The 23,329-nt window shown below is 51.5% G+C and overlaps 1 protein-coding gene across 6 annotated transcripts; it reads left to right on the forward strand.

Annotated features, from left to right (window-relative positions):
- The first annotated feature begins 1,848 nt into the window (after positions 1-1,848).
- RPAP1 (RNA polymerase II associated protein 1) lies at positions 1,849-19,729 on the forward strand. Of its 6 annotated transcripts, none has more exons than XM_036445421.2 (25): positions 1,849-1,924; positions 2,625-2,866; positions 3,163-3,311; positions 3,594-3,683; positions 4,104-4,224; positions 4,753-4,974; positions 6,718-6,897; positions 8,039-8,154; positions 8,668-8,766; positions 9,891-9,992; positions 10,609-10,776; positions 11,417-11,599; positions 11,725-11,859; positions 11,953-12,123; positions 12,615-12,772; positions 13,371-13,529; positions 13,680-13,881; positions 14,353-14,462; positions 14,657-14,852; positions 15,040-15,192; positions 15,406-15,548; positions 16,231-16,987; positions 18,739-18,915; positions 19,064-19,123; positions 19,229-19,729. In XM_036445421.2, exons 2-25 carry the CDS (start codon positions 2,689-2,691, stop codon positions 19,364-19,366), a joined length of 4,167 nt encoding a protein of 1,388 aa, XP_036301314.1. In that variant the 5' UTR covers positions 1,849-1,924; positions 2,625-2,688; the 3' UTR covers positions 19,367-19,729. The 6 variants fall into 6 exon arrangements, with proteins under 6 accessions (XP_036301314.1, XP_045430312.1, XP_045430299.1 ...); XM_045574356.1 differs by having other exon boundaries at positions 1,871-2,189; positions 4,104-4,188; XM_045574343.1 differs by having other exon boundaries at positions 1,872-2,189.
- The last annotated feature ends 3,600 nt before the right edge of the window (positions 19,730-23,329 follow it).

The following is a 23,329-nucleotide window of genomic DNA, read 5'->3' on the forward strand; positions in this document are numbered from 1 at the left end:
GACAATAGGGTGGTGAAGGCCTGGGACTGGGAATGAGGACAGGCTAGAAGGGGGTCAGGGGGGAAAAGGGGACATACGTAATACATTCAACAATAAAGATTTACCCGTCAGCAGATGATTGGATAAAAAAACTATGGTATATCTACACAATGGAATACTATGCTGCCATAAAAAAGAAAAAATTCACATCATTTGCAGCAACCTGGATCGAATTGGAGAACATCATGCTGAGTGAAATAAGCCAGTCAATGAAAGAGAAACACCACATACCTCACTCATTTATGGATAATAAAGAATATGATAGCTGAAACCAGTTTGGCTCAGTGGATAGAGCATCAGCCTGCAGACTGAAAGGTCCTAGGTTCAATTCTGATCAAGGGCATGTGCCATGGTTGTGGGCACATCCCCAGTGGGGGGTGTGCAGGAGGCAACTGACTGATGATTCTCTCTCATCGATGTTTCCAACTCTCTATCCCTCATCTCTTCTGCTCTGTAAAAAATCAAATATATATATATTTAAAGAAAATTATAAACTGATGAACCAAAAGATAGATATAGAGACAGTAAAGCAACAAGCAGACTGTCAAATTACAGTGGGGAGGGGAGGGAGATCTGGGAGAGATAATAGATCAACCGAAGGACTCGTATACATGCAAATAAGTACAACCAATGAACACAAAACTCTGGGGAGGGAGGGTATGTTTGGGAGGTTGGGGGAATGTTAAAATATGTACACAGATAATAATTTAATTTAAAAAAAGGTAAAAAAACAAACAAACAAAAAAAACTACCTTCACCCCCATGCCAGCCCAACAGCAGATGCATGAATAAGAATAAAGGATTGTTGTTTTAATCGAAAGAAAGAAAGAAAGAAAGAAAGAAAGAAAGAAAGAAAGAAAGGACTATAAATTAAGAACAATTTAAAAAATAAAATAAAAATAGATTCCATTTTATTGTTTACAAAAAAAAAAGATTTAATTAAAAAAAAGAAGAAGCAGAGAAAGGCCCTGGCCATTGTGGCTCAGTTGGTTGAATATCATCCTGTGCACCTAAAAGTTGCCCTTTCAGTTCTGGGTAAGGGCACAGGCCAGGGTTGCAGACTTGATCCCCAGTGCAGGAGGTAGGTGATAGGTGATATTTCACTCTCACATCGATGTTTCTCTCCCTTTCGTTCTCCCTTCCTTTCTCTAAAAATCAATTTAAAGAAAAGAAGAAGTAAGACTCTGGGATAGGGTGGAAGGGAAAACAAGATTCCCAGTAAGGGGCACTGGCATGCGCAAAGGCAGAGTGCTCCCTGAGGAAATCGCCCGGCCGGCAGTGGGCTGCTCTCTGCGCTCTTCTTCTTCTTCTTCTTTTTTTTTTTTTTTTAATTACATTTTACTGATTTTACACAGAGAGGAATTGAGAGTCAGAAATGTCAATGAAAGAGAAACATCGACCAACTGCCTCCTCTGCACACCCCCCGCTGGGGATGTGCCCGCAACCAAGGTACATGCCCTTGACCGGAATCGAACCCGAGTCCGCAGGCCGATGCTCTATCCACTGAGCCAAACCGGTTTCGGCTGTCTGCGCTCTTCTCACCGCAGCTGCGTGCTGGTACACAGGGTGCGGCTGTCCGCGCGATGAGAGACTCTTTGCCTCTGTCGTGGTGCTGTGTGTGGAGAAGGGCCTGTGTCTGATGTACAACCAACCGGAGGACGAGTTCTGTGAGCACAGAGCTCACGTCGTGGATGCAAGGCGAGCGGAGCCCTTGGCACTCGCAGGTTCCAAACTCCGAGCCGCCCAACCCCTGAGCGGGCCGGGCGGGGCGGGGCCGGGGCGGGGCCTCGCTGGGGGCGGGGCCTCGCTGGGGGCGGAAGCGCCAACCTGGCGGCGGCGGAAGCCTGCTGGGCAAGATGGCGGCGCCCAGGGAGCCCAGGAACGAGTAGGCTGCTGGGCTGGAGAGACGGACTTCAGGGCATCTCGGCGGAGGGCTCTGGTGCAGAGTATTTAGTTCCTCTGTCAGAGCCCGCCCCAGGGCGTCTGGGCTGCACAGGACCGGCGATCCCGGGCGCGGCCCTCCATCCCCGGCGGCGGCCTGGCTGAGACTCGGTGATTCCTCTTTGCGGACGCGGGTGGTCCAGGAGCCCGCACGACCGCGCAGCCCTGTGGGGCACCGCAGTGTACAAGTGTATTTCTTTTATGCTATTGTAAGTGGAATTTTTTACTTAATTTCACTCTCTGATCGTTCTTTGCTAGTATCTAAAAATACAAATTATATATACTTTACAGCCCAAAGTGTTTTACTAGTAATTCAATACTTTTAGTCCGGGCATGTTTGCTCCAATTTGATGAGTCCCCACTCCCTGGTATGACATTTATGTGTCCGGCTCCTGGTGCATTTTCCTTAGTTCCCCTCAGGTTGTAACTGAGACTTTTTGTCATCCACAGGTTGTAAACAACCTAAGTTGCCAGTAAATATTGCTGCTAGGCTGATGATATCAACGAAAGATAAATAGGAAAGGAATGGCAATAAGGCACGAATGAGGAGGAATGAGTTGACATGAATCCAAGGAAAAGGTCTTTGCTGCACAATAAAAAGAACCAGGGTTGAGTTAAAGAGGGCCCATCTTTATTGCTTTTAGGGGTGACTGAGAGGGAGTCCCCACTCGGAAGCAGTTGTACCGGAGAGGCAGCTGGAGTGTCAAGATGCTGTCCAGACCAAAGCCAGGGGAGTCGGAGGTGGACCTGCTGCGATTCCAGAGTCAGTTTCTTGCAGCGGGTGCAGCCCCGGCAGTACAATTGGTGAAGAATGGAAGGAGAGGTGCCACTGCTAACCTGGACCAGTCTCGGCTGCAGGATCAGCGGGATGTGGTGATGCTGGACAGTGAGTGGCTGTGTGTGTGTGAGGCTGAGGAGGAGAGGGTACAACATCAGGGTCTCCTTCCCCTTCCTGTTATGGCTGGATTCTACCCATAAGTATTTCAGGCACTGCATAGCTTCTGTGGCTGCAGCTCCATTTTACATAAGACGAAACTGAAGCTCAAAGAGGTTAAAGATCTTGTCCAAGGTGACACAACTTGAGCCAGGGCTTCCCAGTAGCTGACTTTCTTTCTTTGGCTTTCCCCTAGCCTGCAGACTGTACCTCATATCTGTTTGTTTATTGTTGTTGTTTTTCCTCAGCTCTCCCAGATTTGCCCCCAGCTTTGGTTCCTGCTCCTCTGAAAAGAGCCAAACCCAGCCCTGGCCATTCCCTGGCTGACCATGTGGACCCTGAAGAGAGGCTGAACAGGCATGATCAGCACATCACTGCTGTCTTGACTAAGATTATTGTACGTCTCACCCTGACTGAGTGGGACAAGGCGTTCTGGGGCACAAAGGATATTGGCTGGGGGTGGTAAGCCTTATGAGTAAAGAGTGATTTAGAAAGATGGGACTTTATTCTCCTGCAGTGAGGTGGGGGTCTGGTTTAGGATCACTGTGCCCTAAAAAAAGCAAGGTAGGCTTATCACTTCATAGGGTGAGATTCTAGTTATACAGAACTGGGGCTACTAGCATAGGCTCCAGCCTGGGGAAGTCTCTGTGTCATCACTTCTTTGTCCTCTGTTGTGCAGGAACGAGATACAAGTTCAGTGGCCGTGAACCTGCCTGTGCCCAGTGGTGTCGCATTCCCCCCTGTATTCCATCGCTCACAGGAGAGACAGGTAGACGGGGTAACCTTAGATGGATCTTAGGGTACAGTCAAGTGAACTTCCGCATCTTCTGCAGATTGGGAAACTTAATGATAAGCAATTCTGTTGTTAATGTGACACTGTATCAATTGCTTTATATGCATTCCTTTAGTTAATCCTCATAATAATGATGTAAGGTAAGTAACATTATCCGCATTTTTTTCAAAAGATAAATGACTTTTTCAGCACCATATATCCAATAGATAGACGAGTGTGTCAGCCTTCAAGACCTGTACTCCTGTAGTGGCCTGCTTTTTCTGAGGACTAGGGATGTGACTGTTGGAGATTAAGCAATTTGCTTTTATCTCTTTGTCCCAGTGACTAGTACAAAGAGGTTGAGAAGAGAATGGGGTAAGGAATATCAGTCACCTGAGTTTTCTTTTTGCCCCATAGAGGAAGTCAGCAACATCTGGTAAGAGAAGCATCTTTGCCCAGGAAATTGCTGCAAAGAGAGGATCTGAAGCCAGCATCCCACCAGGTAGAGGAGTTGTGTCTACCCAGGACCGACCCGAGGGTGAGCTGGGGTGGAGAGGCATGAGCTTGGCTTTTCTGTGACGCAGGCTGATAGACTGATCTGTGGACATACGTGTTCCCTGCTTCAAATATGAATTGCATTTGAGCCGTTTAAAGAGGAAGTAGAGTATTGAATATGGGTGGCTTAGGTCCACATCTTGGACTTAGGTGCAGGGAGAGAGCAAGCCAAAGAAGAGGATAGAAATGGCAAAGACTACAAAATAAAGATAGAAGCCAAGATTCCTTTAATAATGCACATTACTAGTGGAAGAGCTGGGGGCATGCCCTTGACATGCAGCCTGCACATCTAAGAACATGGTCAGAAAGAAGGATGTTTCTGAAAAAAATCACATGTAAGACCAAGGGGAAGAATGAGTAGGAGTGGAGGTAGGGATCTCTGGTCTGTGCCTAGGAAAGCTCTGGGGCCTCCATCTCTCTCCAGGCCTCAGGGATTGGAGAAGAGGGCCAAAAAGCCCAGTTGGCATGAGGCAATTATGAGGCAATGAAACTGACCATACACTTCTTCCAGGTGCTGCGCCCTGTGAGTCACTCACACCCAGGGTGCAAGACCACCAGCTTCCATGTGGCAGCCAGAACTTCCAGGGACCCCATCTGGTCACAGGAAAGGGGCTCAGGGGCCAGGAGGCTGAGCAGGAAGCCCAGACCATCCATGAAGAGAACATAGCAAGACTGCAAGCTATGGCTCCTGAGGAGATTCTGCAGGAACAGCAGAGGCTGCTTGCTCAGCTTGGTATGGGTGCCTGGCTTTCCTGCCAAGGCTGGGCTAGGAAGGGGCTGCTACTTGGTGAGGAAAGCTTACTGTGATTGCCAGGCATTATGCTGAGCACTTTACATCATTCTGTCCTAAGCTGTTAAGGTAGGTGGTACCAATCTTGTTTACTTAGGGAAAAAACAAAAAGAAAAAAAATGTGCCGAAACTGATTCTCTCTCATCCTATCTCTCTTTCCCTCCCCCTTCCTCTCTGAAATCAATAAAAATATATTTAAGAAAAAAGAAACATAAATGATGAGAGGGAATCATTGATCAGCTGCCTCCTGCATGCTCCCTACTGATGATCGAGCCTGCAACCTGGGCATGTGCCCTTGACTGGAATCAAACCCAGGACCCTTCAGTTCGCAGGCCAGCACTCTGTCCACTGAGTCAAACTGGCTAGGGCCAAAACCATTTTTAAGAAATTCTCCCCCAGGCCACATAGCTGGTAAGGAACACGGGTGAGATGTAAACCCAGGTCCATGTGGTCTCACAGGCCCTGAACTTAACCACGCTGCTGTGTGTTTTGTACTACCTAGAGCACATGTGTCAAACACAAGGCCCGCGGGGCCAAATCCGTCCCGCCAGGCCTTGCAATGTGGCCCGCACCGCGCTGTCATCACTGCACTCCGCTGCATTTCCATCACAATGACAGTTTATGACTGTTCAGTAAACCATTCGGCCCGCGATTTAGGCTGGATTTTAGATTTTGGCCCCTTCTCTGATTGAGTTCGACACCCCTAAACAGGCACTGTATTACAGCTATTCTCTAGTATGGCTGCAGTACACTACTATATGATGCTCTACTGTGCCATTCCTCCCTCCTAGTTTCTGTGCAGCCAGTCAGTCTTATTCCAAACTATATCTAGCCTGGCCTGTGTGGCTCAGTGGTTGAGCTTCGACCCATGAACCAGGAGGTCATGGTTCAATTCCTAGTCAGGGCATGTGCCCAGGTTGTAGACTTGTCCCTGATGGGATCCCTGATGGGGGGCGTGTAGGAGGCAGCTGATTGATGATTCTCTGTCATCAATGTTTCTTTTTTTTAAATATATTTTTTATTGTTTTCAGAGAGGAAGGAAGAGGTAGAGATGGAAACATAAATGATGAGAATTATTGATTGGCTGCTTCCTGCACCCCACCTCTAGTGGGGATTGAGCCCACAACCTGGGTATGTGCCCTGACTAGAATCAAGCTATGACTTCCTGGTTCATAGGTCGACACTCAACCACTGAGCCACACTGGCCGAGCTCATCATTGATGTTTCATTTTTCCTTCTTTCTTTCTCTGAAATCAATCAATAAAACTATATCTAGCACATATATAGAGCATAGTGTATGTTAGGTTTTTAGTGAATATTTGTGCATAAATGAATTAGCTAATTTCTCTCTACAAGTGAGAAATTTTCCCCCAAAATGCCTTCATTTTCACCCTTGGCAACATTCATTCATTTATTCCACAGCCACTTTGGGCCTATGATCTAGAGCCAAGCACAGGGATGGGCATAAACATGGGCCAGTGGACTGTGAAGGATGGAGGCAGAAGAGGGCAGGCAGGTCCCAGTGACAGTTTTGGGTCATTGAGGCCCGCCCAGGGCCCAGGGGCCTCAGTCCAGGGCTGGGAAGTGGCTTGGTCCTGGCACCTATCGGGAGTATTCAGGTTTCAGGTCTAAAGGAGATTAGGGGAGATCTACCTTCATCCCCTCTCTCCACCCCCTCTCCTCTAGATCCCAGCTTGGTTGCTTTCCTGAGATCTCGGAGCCGTACCCATGAGCAAGCGGAAGAAAAGGCCGTCAAGGAGCAGAGGGCAGGAGGCCCCTCAGCGGAGGTCACTGGAGAGAAGCCCATTGTGCCGACTTCTGCCAGTGAGCCTGGGCAGGAAGATGAGCTGGAGCCAGGAACCCCAGGTTTGGAGGAGGGGGGACATCTTTTGGGGAATAAAAGGCGAGGAAAGAATTCCTTCTGGCAGATGAGAAAAGAGAATCTCCTCTGTCCTTGAACATCTAACGTGAATCTTCATTATTGCCTTGAAATCTGTCTTGACTTATGGACGTGTGTATTCTTTCTGCACATGCTTCCTGTTTTCCTGTCCTGTTGCTTCTCCTTTTCCCCCTTCCCTGGTAAAAGGCAGCACTGTGTGATGGCTGAATGGCCCCTCCCCCCAGAGCATCTCTCCCTGCCTTTGCAATCGCTGCCCCCGCTGTGATTCCATCCAGCCCAGTTTTCTGCCTCTGCTCTCAGAGTCGGGGAAAGATGGCAGGGCCGGGGTGATGGGAGGAGAGTGATGCAGGTCTTATGAATATGCCAGACCTGAAGCGGAGAGGCCAGTGGGAGCACTCATTTCCCAGGAACTTGATTATTTTCTTAGTGATTAACAAAAGAAGAAATTGAATTATGAGAGCCAGGACCAGCCGAGCAGGTTGGGTGCGCGTTGGGGTGAGGAAGGAAGAGGTTGTTGGTGTTTGCTTTTGTATCTTGCCTCCCTAAAGCAGTATAGCTCCCCCCACTCCTTGTCCCCACTTCTCTGCTCCTGTGGGAGGTTGGTACTAAAGAGTGAAACTGCCGAAACCAGTTTGGCTCAGTGAAAGGAGCGTCGGTCGGTCTGCGGACTGAAAGGTCCCGGGTTCAATTCCGGTCAAGGGCATGTACCTTGGTTGCGGGCACATCCCCAGTAGGGGGTGTGCAAGAGGCAGTTGATCGATGTTTCTAACTCTCTATCCCTCTCTCTTCCTCTCTGTAAAAAATCAATAAAATATATATATTTTTAAAAAAATCTGAGACCCTTTAGGAAAAAAAATTTAAAAAAAAGAGTGAAACTATGTTTTGCCTGATATACGTGGTCCTCTCTCCCTTCCCTGCTTCTTCTCTCTTCCCTTCTTAACTTCTCCTCTTCCCTTTCCCCTCCCAAGGAATCCTTGGGGTCAGTTAGGGGCTAGAGCCCATGGACTAGGTGTGTTCTCCGTATCGGGGAAGGACACTTGCCCAGTTCCAAGGATGAAGACTGAGCTGAGTCCCTTAGGGAACACTACTCTGCTTCCATCTCCCCAGCTCCGGCCCTGCCCCTGGCCGCCCGGAAGGAGTGGCTGCACATGGACACTGTTGAGCTGGACAAGCTCCATTGGACCCAGGACCTGCCCCCACTCCGGCGGCAGCAGACACAGGAGGTGAGGAGCGCCAGCTGGCCTACAAGGGGTGGGTGGTGTGAGAGTGGAGCTGCGGCTCTTGTACCCAGAACCCAAGCTCAGGCCCTTTTGTTCCTTGAGCTTGAGAAACATCTCTTCTTCTTTTTTTTTTTTAAATATATTTTATTGATTTTGTACAGAGAGGAAGGGAGAGAGATAGAAAGCCAGAAACATCGATGAGAGAGAGTCATCGATCAGCTGCCTCTTGCACACCCCGTACTGGGGATCTGCCCGCAACCAAGGTACATGCCCTTGACCGGAATCGAACCCGGGTCCCTTCAGTCCCCAAGCCGACGCTCTATCCATTGAGCCAAACTGGTCTTGGCGAAACATCTCTTCTTGCTCCCCTTCCTGGCACTGTAGGCCAGAGGAGCCCACTTCTAATCAGAAGCAGAGTCAGCACCTACGACCTAAGAGGCCCGGGGTTAAAGGTGAGGGTGGGTGAGGGGAAGTTGCTGCTGCCCAGCCCATAGACCTCTTTTCTCTTCCCGTTAGCGGATGCAGGCCCGATTCAGTCTTCAAGGAGAACTGCTGGCTCCCGATGCGGACCTGCCCACCCACCTGGGACTGCACCACCATGGAGAGGAGGCAGAGGTGATCATGGGGTCCGGGGGGGTGGGCAGCTTTTAACAAGCCTGGAAAAGGACTCTGGTCAGACGCCTTGGCCCTCCCATTGCAGTTCATGGCCCGTTCCATCCATTCAGGTTCTTAGCTCACAGTCTTTCTCCTCATTTCCTCAATTTCCAGTCAGGGATAAAACTAATTTTTAAAAAAATATATTTTATTGTTTGTTTGTTTTTTTAATAAATCTTTATTGTTCATTTTATTGCAGACGTTCCTCTCCCCCCCCCCCCCCCACTCTGTTGCTCTCCTCCACCAGGTTCCCACCCTACCCTCTGCCCTTTCCCCACCCCGCATTGTCCTCATCCGTAGGTGCACAGTTTATGTTCAGTCTCTTCCTACTTATTGATTTTGTACAGAGAGGAAGGGAGAAAGATAGAGAGTTAAAAACATCGATGAGAGAGAGTCATCGATCAGCTGCCTCTTGCACATCTCCTACTGGGGATATGCCCGCAACCAAGGTACATGCCCTTGACCGGAATCTAACCCGGGACCCTTCAGTCCCCAAGCCAATGCTTTATCCACTGAGCCAAACCGGTCTCAGCAAGGATAAAACTAATTTTGATAAAGTATTTAAAATTAATATATTATACCTAAAACATCTTGCCAGTTCTCTCACTTCCCCTTGGTGCTTCTTAGACAAGAGCCTTGCTCCCTCTTGTCTGCTCAGTCACCATGTCTTCCAACTCTGCCATGTCATTCCAGTCCATCCCTCTTGAGGCTGCCACACTGATTCCCTCTGGTCCAGCTCAGGCCATGCCTTGCCTTGGAAAGTTTTCTGGCTCCATAGCCCCATAAGACAGTCCCTCCACAGTCTGTCCCTGCCCCCCACTCCTGCCGCCCCGTTCTGTTGCCCTCTCCCCACATACATCCTATGCTTACGGCCTCCGGGGCCCAGCTCCTGAAGCCTGCTTCATGTCATGGTCATTTGTATGCATATCTCATCTTCTTTACCAGTTTGAGGATCCATTCAGAGAGAGATGTACCTTTGTCTTCCCCGGGACTTCTAACCCAGTGCTTGGCAGATAAGGGTGCTGAGCATTTGTTGGGGGCGCCGTCCTGTATCCTGACTCTGTGACCTCTTGTCTCTGCCCCAGAGAGCGGGGTACTCCCTGCAGGAGCTGTTTCACCTGACGCGCAGCCAGGTGTCCCAGCAGAGAGCGCTGGCGCTGCAGGTGCTGGCCCAGGTCATCAGCAGGGTGAGTGCACCGCTGGCCTGTCCTTCCCACCCTCACACCTCACACCGCACCTCTCACCTTAGGGCTTTCCCACTTCCTGTCCTCCTCACGCGGGCTCACCAGTCCGTACACCAGCTGTCTGGGTCAGACTGGGAACGGATGGGCAAGTGAAGGGTTTAGGACAGGATGGGGAATGTCTGGCCCTGCCAAGGCATTAGTGGTGATTTAATTAAATGTTTGACCAAAGATAGCAGGTTAATTTTGTTGTTGTTAATCCTCACCCGAGGATATTTTCCCATCGATTTTCAGAGAGAGTGGAAGAGAGGGGGAGAGACAGAGAGAAAAACATTGATGTGAGAGAGACACATTAATTGGTTGCCTCCCACACAGGCAGAGGTCAAGCCTTCAACTGAGGTACAGGTACATGCCCTTGACCAGAATCGAACCCGCAACCCTCCAGTCTGCGGGCCAATGCTCTAACCACAGAGCCAAACCAGCCTAGGGCAAGGCTACTTTTGATAATTTTGTGTGGCCTGCAAATGGTATAAATACGCAAATGGCCCATGGTAGAAAAAAGGTGTCCCACCCTAGTTGAGGACAAAGACTAACTTCCTCCTGCATGCTTTTCTCCTCCCAGGCCCAGGCTGGTGAGTTTGGGGACCGGCTGGTGGGCAGTGTCCTGCGCCTTCTTCTGGATGCTGGTTTCCTTTTCCTGCTGCGCTTCTCCCTGGACGATAGAGTGGATGGGGTCATCGCAGCTGCCGTTCGGGCTCTTCGAGCTCTGCTGGTGGCTCCTGGAGATGAGGTACAACAGGGATAAGGATGGGCTTTGAGATATTAGGGTCCCTATTGTTCCTGTGGTCAGTTGTGCCCTCATTGTGCTCCAGACAGAGCAGAGGATGGGATAGCAGCTCATCTTTATTTATTTATTTATTTATTTATTTATTTATTTTCTTTTTTTCACCATCTTTTTTAAAGGCCACAAAGCCTGGAGCCTTGCCTCTCCCTCTCTCCCTCTCCCTCTCTCTCTCTCTCTCTCTCTCTGCTTTGTTTGGCTTTGTTTTGTTAGTCTCACCCAATGATATTTTTCTCATTGAGTTCTAGAGAGAATAGAAGGGGGTAAGGAGAGAGAGAGAGAGAGAGAGGGAGAGAGAGAGAGAGGAACATTGATGAGAGAGAGAGAGAAACATTGATGTGAGAGCTATACATCGATTGGTTGCCTCCTGCTCATGCACCAACCAGGCCAGGATCAAACCTGCAGCCCAGGCACATGCCCTTGATCAGGAATCTAAGCCTCCGCCCTCAGTGCAGGGGCGGATGCTCCATCCACTGAGGCACAGCGGCCAGGATGCCTTCCTCTTATTTGTTGATGGTTCCACTCTCTATTCCTGGGCCCATTTTGTGCTTGACCCCTTCTTCCTACCCCATTCTCTTTCCTCTGGCAGGAACTCCTCGACAGCACCTTCTCCTGGTACCATGGAGCTATGGTCTTCCCGATGATGCCCACCCAGAAGGACAAGGACGATGAGGATGAAGATGAAGAGCCCTCAGGAGAAAAAGAGAAAAAAAAGAGCCCTGAGGAAGGAAACCAGCCTCCATCGGACCTGGCCCGACATGATGTCATCAAGGTAGAGGTGCTGGGACTGCTCACCTGTCCCATGACCTCGAAGGCATGCACATGTTAGGCAAGAGGGATCATCGAGGCCTGGGGTCCAGCTGCATTTGGCAGTAGATTTCTCTCTCTCATCCCCAGGGGCTTCTGGCCACCAATCTGCTGCCTCGGCTGCGCTATGTGCTAGAGGTGACCTGCCCAGGACCTTCCGTGGTCCTTGACATCCTGGCAGTGCTCATCCGCCTGGCCCGGCACTCCCTGGAGTCAGCCACAAGGGTGAGAAAACGGACACAGAACGGGCAGAGAGCCCAGCTGGGCCTAGCCTTGCCCCTCAGCCTCCCTACTTCCCTTCCCTCCTGTTCCCCACAGGTCCTGGAGTGCCCTCGGCTGATAGAGACCATAGTTCGAGAGTTCCTGCCCACCAGCTGGTCCCCTGTGAGCGTGGGGCCTACCACCAGTCTACACAGAGTGCCCTGTGCAGCTGCTATGAAACTGCTTCGTGTCTTAGCCTCAGCTGGTAGAAACATCTCTGCCCGGCTGGTAAGCAGGACACAGGACGGGGGTGGTGGTAGTCCTCAAGACAGTGCCGGGCTAAGGGCTGAGCATGGCCACGGGCTCTGGTGGCCTGCGCATGCCATCTTTCTCCTTGCCTTGATTCAGTTGCTTAGAAATGCAACAAAAGCCACCATTCAGGAACCTAGTCAGCTGGAGCCTAATGTATTCTGTAGGCCTGCTCTGCTCTCATGTGAAGGGAGGGCTCCGGGCCCGAAGAACCACATACAGATACACACCCATCACCCATCACCCATAGCCAAGAAGCCCTGGGAAAGGCGCCCAGCAGGTGCTTGCTAGAAAGGAGAGGAGGGGCAGGTGGGAGAGCGGGGCAGGTGAGGAGTTACACCCTGGCCCGGAGCTGTGGAACCAGAGGGGCCTGGAACAGAGCTAAGTTGAGTCAGTCTCCATAGTGGGAGAACCTGGGGTTACTTGAGACCCCAGCTGACCCTGACCCCAGGCTTTCTGTCCGCCCTCAGTTGGGGAGTTTTGACCTGCGGAGCCGCCTGTGCCGCTTTGTAGCTGAGGCTCCTCAGGAACTGGCCCTGCCCCCGGAGGAAGCTGAGACGCTGAGCACCGAGTCCTTCCGCCTGTGGGCTGTCGCAGCCTCCTACGGCCAGGGCTGTGACCTTTACAGGTGAGCAGAGACGAGGTAGGCTCCCTGCGAGAGCTCCAGGTCTGCACTCTCACCTAACCTGACGGTTCGTCCTTGCCCGAGGTTTCAAGCTTGGAGGGAGGCTGGAAATGAGGAAGAGGGGTTCCGGGAGTAATGACCAATCAGGGGAGAGGCAGGGGTGGGGTAGCCTTAAGGTCTGCCTCCTATCCTTCAGCCCCCAACTTCCCTTCCTTCCTTCTTCTTTTATTCTTTTTTTAAATATATTTTTATTGATTTCAGAGAGGAAGGGAGAGGAAGCAAGAGAGAGAAAGATTAATGATGAGAGAGAATCATTGATCGGCTGCCTCCTACACGCCCCACACAGGGTATTGAGCCTGCAACCTGGGCATGTGCCCTGACTGGGAATCGAACCGTGACCTCTTGGTTCATAGGTTGACACTCAACCACTGAGCCACACCGGCAGAGCTCCTTCCACCTTGAAGTCTCCCAGGATTAGCCAGTCTGGGGTCTCTCCCTTCTGGTCCTCCTTACCTGTACTGCAGAGCTCTGGGCAGGCCTGCCTTGTATCTCACATCGCTGTGTCTCTCCCACACTGAGAGGCAGGCATTGTTCTCCCCAGGGAGCTGTACCCAGTGCTGATCCGGGCCCTGCAGGCCATGCCTAAGGAGCTCAGCACTCAGCTCGCACAGCCCCTGTCCATGCAGCGGAGAGCCTCACTGCTCACCGTCCTCACCCAGCTGACCTTGGCAGCCAGGAGCTCTGCCCTGCAACCCAGCAGGTAGGTGACGGCCCTCAGCTGCCACAACAGACCTCCTTCCAGGAGCTCGGGGGCAGGCAGGAGAGTTCCTCCCCAGGGAGAGGGTGGCTAGAGCTTAGAGGGGTGTCCGGCAGCCAGATCCTCACTGTGGCCCCTGTGGCATTCCTGTAGTGACTCTGCTGAGGCTGGTCTGTTGGCCACCCCGTCCTCGATCACTTGGACACAGGTGTCTGGGCTCCAGCCTCTTGTGGAGCCGTGTCTCAGGCAGACCTTGGAGTTGCTGCCCAGACCTGAGAGGTGGAGAGCTCTGGGCCCGGTGCCCACTGCCTGCTTGCTCTTCCTAGATGCCTACTACCAGGCCTGGAGCCAGCAGGTAAGTGTTGCCCACCTGCCTTCCACCATGCCCTGGGTGCCCTGCCTCAGTCTTAACACTCCTCTCCTCTCTCTCTCTCTCTCTCTCTCTCTCTCTCTCTCTCTCTCTCTCTCTTTCTCTTCACCTCTCCACTCCTGCCTCCCCATTCCCACATTTTCCTACTTTCTACCTTTCCTTCCTACCTTTCGTTCTCTTTCCACTTCCATACTCGGTGGAGCTTCCAAAAGCCATGGTGCGGACCAGAGAAGCCCTAGCAGCAGCTCAGCCTCCTTGGAGCCTTGTGCTCTCTCAGGACCCTCTCAGCGGGCGCCAGAGCGACCTCCGGGTCTTCTCTCCCGCCACAAGCGGCAGGAGGCAGGACCTCACACACTGACTCTTGGGCTCTCGGAATTGGGGACTGGCCTGGGTATGCAGGGTCTAGGAGAACGGGTGTCCTGGGCTGTCAGCTCAGTGAGCCCCTTGGTCCTCCAGCCAGACTTGTGCCCAGGGGATTGGCTTCAGGACATGGAGCGCCTGTCGGAGGAGCTGCTGCTGCCCCTGCTGAGCCGGCCCGCTGTGGGCAGCCTGTGGGATTCCCTGGGGTATGTACTGTGTGTGTGGTGGGGGGGGAGGTGGTTGTTCCTGTGGGGTTCCAGGGTCTGCCTCCCTGGTCCATCCGGGAGGAAGCCCTCAGCCTGAGGGAAACCTGACTCCTGTCAGGCCTCAGTTGGGGGCTCAGGAAGGTGGGCACTGGTCTGCACTGGCAAGCCCCTCTCCATTTCTCCATCTGCCTCAGGCGCTGCTCTCCTCTCTGCAACCCACAGTCCTGCGCTCCGGCCCCCGAAGCTCTGCCCAGCCTCGTGTCCCTGGGCTGCAAAGGAGATCGCCCCCCTTTCAGTCTGGCTGGCTCGGCCTCACCCTTCCCGGTTCTCACTTCCCTCCTCACTCTCTTCAACACCCTGGCCCGGATCCACAAGGGGCTGTGTGGCCAGGTGAGCCCTGGGCACCTGGTTAGATTCCAGGCAGGGGCCAAGGTGCCAGGAGTCAGAAAGAATGTGGGGAGGGCGCCCCTTGGGGAAAGGAGGCCGTGTTTCTGAGTTTGGCTGGGGAGAAAGCCGCCACCTGGGGACCCAGGAGAGATGACGTCACCTTTCGACCTGAACACGCTGCTCTCCTCAGCTGGCTGCCGTGCTGGCTGCCCCCGGACTCCAGCGCTACTTCCTCCGATGTGTGGCTCCTGTGGCCGCCCCGCTCCTCACGCCCTTCTCCGGGTGGGCCCTGCGCCACGAGTTCCACCTGCAGTACCTGGCACTCGGCCTGGCTCAGAGAGCAGTAGGTACCCCCACCCCTGCCCGCTACCTGCTCCCTCTGCCCCGCGTTACCTGCATTCTGCTTCTGTGTAACCTGTGCTGCTCCTGCAGGCAATGCAGCTGCTCCTTTCCTCCAGATCCGCCCGTCAGCATATATCTTAGCTTATGTCCTCATCCTCACTTCTGTTTGCTTTGTCCCCTTTCAACCCTTGAGCCCCCCACCATCTGTCCACAGGCAGCATTCCAGCCGGCGCCGGCCACCGACGCTGCCCTCCACCACCGCATGGCCTTGGCTCTGCTGAGCCGGCTGCTGCCCGGAAGCGAGCACCTCGCCCGTGAGCTCCTGCTGAGCTTTGTGTTCCGGCTGGAGTTTCTCCCGTAAGTCCAGAGTTGGTGGCATCAACTCAGCCCTGTGAGATGAGAACTGTGGTTAATGACAGAGCAGCCTTCAAGTGGGAGACAGGAGGCCTGGGCTTAATTCTCTTTCTTCCGTGGATTACCCTTAACCTGTCAGAGCTTCCATTTTCTCATTAGTAAAATGAGTTGGGGATAAAACCACATTAGAGAATTATGAGACTTCAGAGTGACTTGATGGGGACCAGAGAACCCCTAGCAGCTGCTCAGTTTATATATAAACTAGTACACACATGTAATAGCCAACAGTTACGAGGGCTTACTTTGTGTCTGGCATTCCCTTAAGTATTTGACTCTGTTGTAAGCATTTTACCCTTATCCTGAGCTAGGTATTACTGTTTGTTAAATTATTTTTCAGTTACAGTTGACATACAATATTATATTTGTTTCATGTGTACAACACAGTGATTAGACATTTGCACACCTCACAGAGTGACCCCCCAATAAGTAGATTACCGTTTCACCGTGAGGAAACGGAGGGACGGAGAAGTTCTGTAAACTTGCCCATCCTCCAGCTGCCACCACACGAAGGCTGCCAGGGGGACTGGGAAGACCTAGGAATCTCCCCGGGAAGCCCCGCAAAGCTGGCCTGGCCTCTGGGTGCTGTGGGTCCAGCCCTTATTTTAACTTTTGGGTTCTGTTACAGGGAAAGAGCCTCAGGGGGCCCAGAGGCAGCCGACTTCTCGGACCAGCTGTCCTTAGGGAGCAGCAGGGACCCTGGGTGTGGGCGAGGGGCTCTGCTGGCTCAGGCCTGCCAGGACCTCCCCAGCATTCGCAGCTGCTACCTGACCCACTGCTCCCTCGACCGCGCCGGCCTGCTCGCCTCTCAGGCCTCGTACCGAGGGCAGCTACAGCGAGTCCCAGCCCTGCTGCTCCCCTTGCCTAAGGAGCCTCTGCTGCCCACCGACTGGCCTTTCCTGCCCTTGATCCACCTCTACCACCGGGCCTCAGACACCCCCTCAGGGCCCCCTCCTGCTGCCGCCGTGGGCACAGCCATGCGGGCCCTGCAGTGGCTGCTAGTTCTGGAGAGCTGGCGCGCCCAGGCCCTCTGGGCTGTGCCTCCTGGTGCCCGCCTGGCACGGCTCATGTGTGTGTTCCTGGTGGACAGCGAACTGTTCCGGGAGACCCCAATACAACGTCTGGTGGCAGCCCTGCTGGCCCGGCTCTGCCAGCCTGAAGTCCTGCCGAACCTCCACCTGGATTGCCCTCTGCCCGGCCTGACGTCGTTCCCTGACCTCTACGCCAGCTTCCTGGAGCATTTTGAGGCTGTCTCCTTCGGGGACCACCTCTTCGGGGCTCTGGTACTCCTTCCCCTGCAGCGTCGGTTCAGCGTCACCTTCCGCCTTGCCCTCTTCGGGGAGCACGTGGGAGCCTTGCGAGCTCTGGGCCTGCCTCTGACCCAGGTACCTTCTCAGCCCAGCACTGCCATCTGGGCATCTGCACTGGGCTTTGGGGGCGGTCATGACAGTGGGAGCTTGGGGAGCCTCCGTTTCTTACCTACCTCTTGGGGGTTTTGATGAGATTAAGAGAATCCATGAAAAGGGTTTAACCTGGTATCTGGCGTATAGTAGATGTTTTTTCAAGACACAGCTTCTTGCTCATGAGGTGCTATGATCTAGGTAAGAGATATCCTAAATCCCAAGGTAGTTCTCAATTATTCAGATTTTAGATGCTAAGTCAGTATGCAGAGAATGGGAAGTTGCTTCCCGTAAGGAGAAGGCTTTCTGGAAGAAATGGCAATTGACCTCGCATTGCCCAGGAATATACCTAGAGGAACAGTATGAGCAAAAGCTCAGAGGCAGAGAATAACATGACAGGGCCTGTGAGGAGGGGAGAGAATAGTCTAGAACAGATATAAAACTTGGAAACTTGTTGGAAACAAAGCTAATAAAGTCTTAAGAGGGCCTCAAATATCAGCCTAAGGAGTTAAATTTATAAATTGTAAAGAGCTACTTTTTTTTAAGATTTTTTTTTTTACACTGAAATTCTTTTATTTTCTGCATATTAGTGCTTGACCAACACTACCACCATTAAGAACACAATTCCAGGTACTTTTTTTTTCAATCCTCACCAGTGGATATGTTTTCATTGATGTGAGAGTGAGAAAGGGAGAGAAAGAAACAGCGATTGGTTGCCTCCCAAATCGAACCAGCAACTCTTCAGCATACAAGATGTCGCTCCAGTCATCACACAGCCGCGGCCGAAAGGTGTAATATAATTGAGTGGTTGAACATGACTTTTTTTTTAATATATATATATTTTTATTGATATTTTACAGAGAGGAAGAGAGAGGGATAGAGAGTTAGAAACATTGACGAGAGAGAATCATCGATCAGCTGCCTCTTGCACATCCCCTACTGGGGATGTGCCCGCAACCAAGGTACATGCCCTTGACCGGAATCGAACCCGGAATCAAACCCGGGACCTTTCAGTCCACAGACCGACGCTCTACCACTGAGCCAAACCGGTTTCGGCGGTTTGTTTTTGTTTTAAAATATATTTATATTTATTTCAGAGAGAAAGGAAGAGAGATAGAAACATCAATCATGAGAGAGTAATTGATTGGCTGTCTCTTGCACACCCCCTACTGAAGATTGAGCCCACAACCTGGGCATGTGCCATAACTGGGAATCGAAATAGGATTTGGTTCTTAGATTGATGCTCAACCACTGAGCCACACCAGCAGGCTGAAAGTTTGTTTGTTTTTTAAATATACTTTTATTGATTTCTGAGGAAGGGAGAGGGAAAGAGACAGAAACATCAGTGATGAGAAAGAACCACTGATCAGCTGCCTCCTGCATGCCCCACATTGGGGACCAAGCCCACAATCTGGGCATGTGCCCTGACTGGGAATCGAACCCTGACCTCCTGGTTCATAGGTCGATGCTCAACCGGTGAGCCGGGCTGAAAGTTTTCATTTTAAGTAGATTAAACAGGTAGTAGCAATACACAACTGCTTCAGTCTCCCAGTTTTCCTGGCTTTCCAGCCTTTTAGTCTATAGCCTTCTTCTTGTGATAGAGAGGGAAGCATGTCAGTCTAAGACCTGACCTCTGACCTCATGATTTGACTCATGTGACCATTAACCATCCACCCTGTTGTCCAGTGGTAACATATTTCCACCTCACGCTCAGCATGTTTCATCTCCCGACACAGTTGCCTGTGCCCCTGGAATGCTACACGGGGCCTCCTGAAGACAACGTGGCCCTCCTTCGGCTCTATTTCCGGGCCCTGGTCACCGGTGCACTCCGTCCGCACTGGTGCCCGGTGCTCTATGCCGTGACGGTGGCTCACGTCAACAGCTTCATCTTCTCCCAGGATCCACAGAGCTCAGTAAGTTACATCCCCGTCTCCTGAGGGAGGAAGGGAGCCTGCAGTTGCATTGCCTTTGGGCCGGCTAGAGAGGAGGTGAGGGCCAGGCAGGGCCGGCGATGGAGGCTGGTCCTTGGCCCAGGGCTCCTTCTCCCTGTTCCACCCCTAGGATGAGGCCAAGGCTGCCCGCAGGAGCATGCTGCAGAAAACGTGGCTGCTGGCCGATGAGGTAGGGGGGCGCATCCTGGAGGGAGGGAGAATAAAGGGTCTTCGGGGACAGAGATCTCAGCAGGATCTCACCACCCACGTCATAAAGTTTCTTCCCTCCGTGCAGGGTCTCCGGCAGCACCTCCTCCACTATAAGCTTCCTAACCCTACCCTCCCTGAGGGCTTTGAGCTGTATCCCCAGCTGCCCACGCTACGTCAGCAGTACCTCCAGAGACTGACACAAAATGGCGTATCTGAGACCTAGCATAGCTGCCGCCGATGAAGAGATGGACACATTCTCCTGGAGTTCACCAACAGAAGCCTGGCCAGGCAAGAGGGCCTTGTATCCTAAGGAAGGGCAGGAGACAAGGGAGCAGAAGGCTTGCCGTCCTGGGATTGGGCTGCTTGAGGGTTTTGGAGCAGGGTGAGCCCTACCATTATATCCTAATATCTGGAGCTCAGCATCTGGGGCTTCTAAGGGTCAGTGCTGGGAGTGAAGGGTGATTAGCTATTCACCCCTTCTTGGGGACAAGACAAACTAAAAACTCTCCCTCCTCCCACTGATCCAGCCTAGAGTATATGAACGTTATAACTATGCACTGAAATAAACGAAATTTTTTCTCCTGGGTTTCTAATTTGGTCTTATTTCGGATATGTTAATTCAGAATTGGTATCAAGGGTTGGGTTATCCTAAAGGAGGAGTGTGAGAGACTGGAGGAATCATGAGTGGAAGGTGACAACTGAGTCCACATGTGGAGACAACAAAAGTGCAGTTCTGGAGTGCAGCCAGCCAGGGCGCTGTTCTTGGGATTGTGGGCACTCTGGAAGGAGAGTCCTGGAAGTGCAGGTCCCTTAATGCAGCAGGTCAGCATCTTGTCCACGGTGCCCATTTCCATATCCTGAGATGTGCAGAGGCCAAAAGCCAGACTATTGCAGTAGTTTTCTGTTTGGGCTGTGATAACGATACCATAGACTGGGTGGCTTATAAACAGACATTTATTTCTCCCGGTTCTGGAGGCGGGAAAGTCCTACATCAAGGTGCTGGCAGATTTGGTGTCTGGTGCATCCTGCCCACGGACAGCTCTCATGGCAGAAGGGACAAAGGTCTCTGTAAGGGCATCCTACCCAACAAGGTGGATCCTAATCACTTTCCAATGGCCCCACCTCCACAGACCTCAGAGTGAAGTTTAGATTTCAACCTAGGAATCTGGTGGGTCACACCATTCAGCCTTTACGCTGTTCTACAGACACCCCTTCCGTATGGACTGTATTGGTGGTAGGCAAAGCTGAGGAGTGGCTCAAAGCAAACTCTGGTTCATTGGTTCATCTCTTTCTTTTGAGAGAGTTTCTAACACAAGCTGTCATTTGTTATGTGGAATAACTTACCATTGTATTTACAGGTCATCAGAATGAGTATGGTGTGCCCTGTCAGTAGGTGGAACCCAGTCCCCATAAATGGAGTTGCTGAACACAGTATTATACAATATGTTTTACTAAGCAACCACTTTATCCGCAGTAATTCCTACGCTTACCAAAAGACAAAAATCACCTGGAGAGTGTGTTAAAACAGATTGTCGGGCCCTACACCAGTGTTTCTGGCTCAGTGGGTCTAGGGTGACATTTGCATCTCTAACGAGTTCCCAGGGGATGCTAATGCTGCTGCCCAGGCTCCATCCCCCTTGAGAACCAGTGGCTCACAGACACCTTACGAAGGAAATTCTGTGACCTCACAGTGGGATTTCTACAGAGTTATATAGGGCCTAGGCACCAGAGCTTTTACAAAATCACTGTTGTATCTACATCTGGCAGTATACACTCAGAGAATTGTACCAAGTACCTAACTACTATAGCTTCGTTTTCCACTGTTTTATATGAAATATATGCTTCGGCCTAAAAAATTAGTACTTTGTGCAAAAGAATGAGGAAGATACAAAACTGTCTGAAGGCTGAATGGCCCTCACAGGTGTAGGATGCCTGTGATTTGCTGAGCAGTTTTCCTTCTGATTTTTATAGGGGGTGGGGAAACTGCCTCAGACAGGTGTGACTACACCATCACCCACTGGCCAGAGAAGCTAGTACAGTGCTAGCACTCAGATCTGATGTCAGGATTCAGACTTTCACACCATCACACTAAAGTTTTGCAGAGTTAACACAGGTAATGGAATTGTATGAGGTGAACTGGAGATCCTTGGTTCTGAGGGTGTTGGGAGGTACAGTCTTACATCACAAGTAATGGCAAGTGCTGATGCCTTACTTGGGGCAGTTTAAGGAGCACTTCTGCCCTAACTGGTTTGGCTCAGTGGATAGAGCATCAGCCTGGGAACTGAAAGGTCCCAGGTTCAATTGCCGTCAAGGGCACGTGCCTACGCCCGCATTTCGGGCTTGATCCCAGTGGGAGACATGCTGGAGGCAGCTGACCAATGATTTTCTCTCATCATTGATGTTTCTCTCTCCCTCACTGAAATCAATAAAGATATATTTTTTTTAAAAAAAAGTACTTTCCGTATGTTATCACAGTGGCCACTACCAATGCAGTGTACACATACACCCCACTGCTCCTGACTTGAGAGACCTAGAAGCCCCATATGGGGTGCCTGGGGTGTGGTTCTCCACTTTTTCAAGATCCTGCTTCAAAAGGGTGGGACACTTTCTTTTCTTTTTTTTTTTTTTAAATTTATATTTTATTGATTTTGTACAGAAAGGAAGGGAGAGAGATAGAGAGTCAGAAAGTCATTGATCAGCTGCCTCTTGCACACCCCCTACTGGGGATCTGCCCGCAACCAAGGTACATGCCCTTGACTGGAATCGAACCCGGGACCCTTCAGTCCCCAAGCCGTCGCTCTATCCACTGAGCCAAACCGGTCCCGGCAACTTTCGACCTTACGTGATAGCCACCCCATTCCCTGGGACAACCAGTGGCTGGTGAGTTAGAGCCATTGTGTGGGGCTTTGCAAGGTTCTTCCACCTTGGGGACCTCTCTGACTACCCGTGGTGTGAGTTGGGGGTAGCCAGGTTAGCTTTAGGACCAGGTAGTGACTAGCCAGTGGCTGGGGCTGTTACTAAGTCACTGTTGTATCTACATCTAGCCCTATACACTGTGGTTGGGTCTGAGTCAGCAACCCTAAATGCATGGGGGAATAGGTGATGGCAGCTCCCGCCCCCTCTGCTCTGCTTGCAGCTGCGGGTTAGTGCTTTCTGGCAGTCAGGGAACTGTCAGGCCAGAGGGTTTTCCTAGGTTGGGGATGGTGGTCTCCACAGACTTGATCCCAATGGTTCCTTCAGAGGCCTCAAGCTCTTAATGGATCCTAACCCATTTTGCTCAGTGGGTTGAACATTGGTCTGTGGACTGAAGGGTCCTGGTTTTGATTCCTGTCAGGGGCACATGGCCAGGTTGCTGGTTCAATTCCCAGTAGGGAGCGTGAAATTCCCCGTCAATGATTCTCATCATTGATGTTTCTATCTCTCTCTTCCCTTCCTCTGAAATCAATAAAAAATATATTTAAAAAGGTAAAAGGGGACATTCATTATTTAAAACACACACACACAAAACAAAACAAAAAAAACCTTGTGGGCGGTGCATGCATGAATCCTAGGGTCCTGATCACTCAGCTTGGGAAGCTGGTACAGGCCCTGGGGCTCGGACCGAGCTGAGTGCGACTTCCAAGCCACTCACTAGGAGGGGCTCTCTAGGAGAGAAATGTGCAGGGTGGTGGCCACCAAAGCTGGGTTGGCTGGCTTCCAGGCGCTGTACCCTGGCTGGTGGGGTTAGGAGCGTGGCCTCAAGGGGCAAGGCTGGCTACTGAGAAGTGTTTTTGTTGTTTTAATCCTCACCCAAGGATATTTCTTCCACTGATTTTTAGATAGTGGAAGTGGGGGAGAGAGAGAGAGCACGATATAAATATAGACGTGCCCCAAGGAGGGGGGGCGGGGGGATCGAACCTGCAATGACTTGACAGGGAATCCAACCTGCGACCCTTTGGTCAGGGGGATGCTCTAACCACTAAACCACCGGCCAGGGCGAAAGGTTTCTCTCTCCATCTCCTGTCCTCCCTTAACATTCTGCCCTTTCTCCCAACCTCGCTGTCTCCCTATCACCTTTCAGGAGCCATTCTCCCCTCCAGCTCCTAGTCCAGGCCCCATTGTTGCCATCCTCACCTACACCCTCCACCCCCAGGACACGAACATCAGCCACACCGACTGGCCTAGCGGCGGAGCCAGCCCTCCGCCA

The sequence above is a fragment of the Pipistrellus kuhlii genome, unplaced genomic scaffold (genome assembly GCF_014108245.1).
Source record: "Pipistrellus kuhlii isolate mPipKuh1 unplaced genomic scaffold, mPipKuh1.p scaffold_m20_p_1, whole genome shotgun sequence".
NCBI classification, from domain to species: domain Eukaryota; kingdom Metazoa; phylum Chordata; class Mammalia; order Chiroptera; family Vespertilionidae; genus Pipistrellus; species Pipistrellus kuhlii.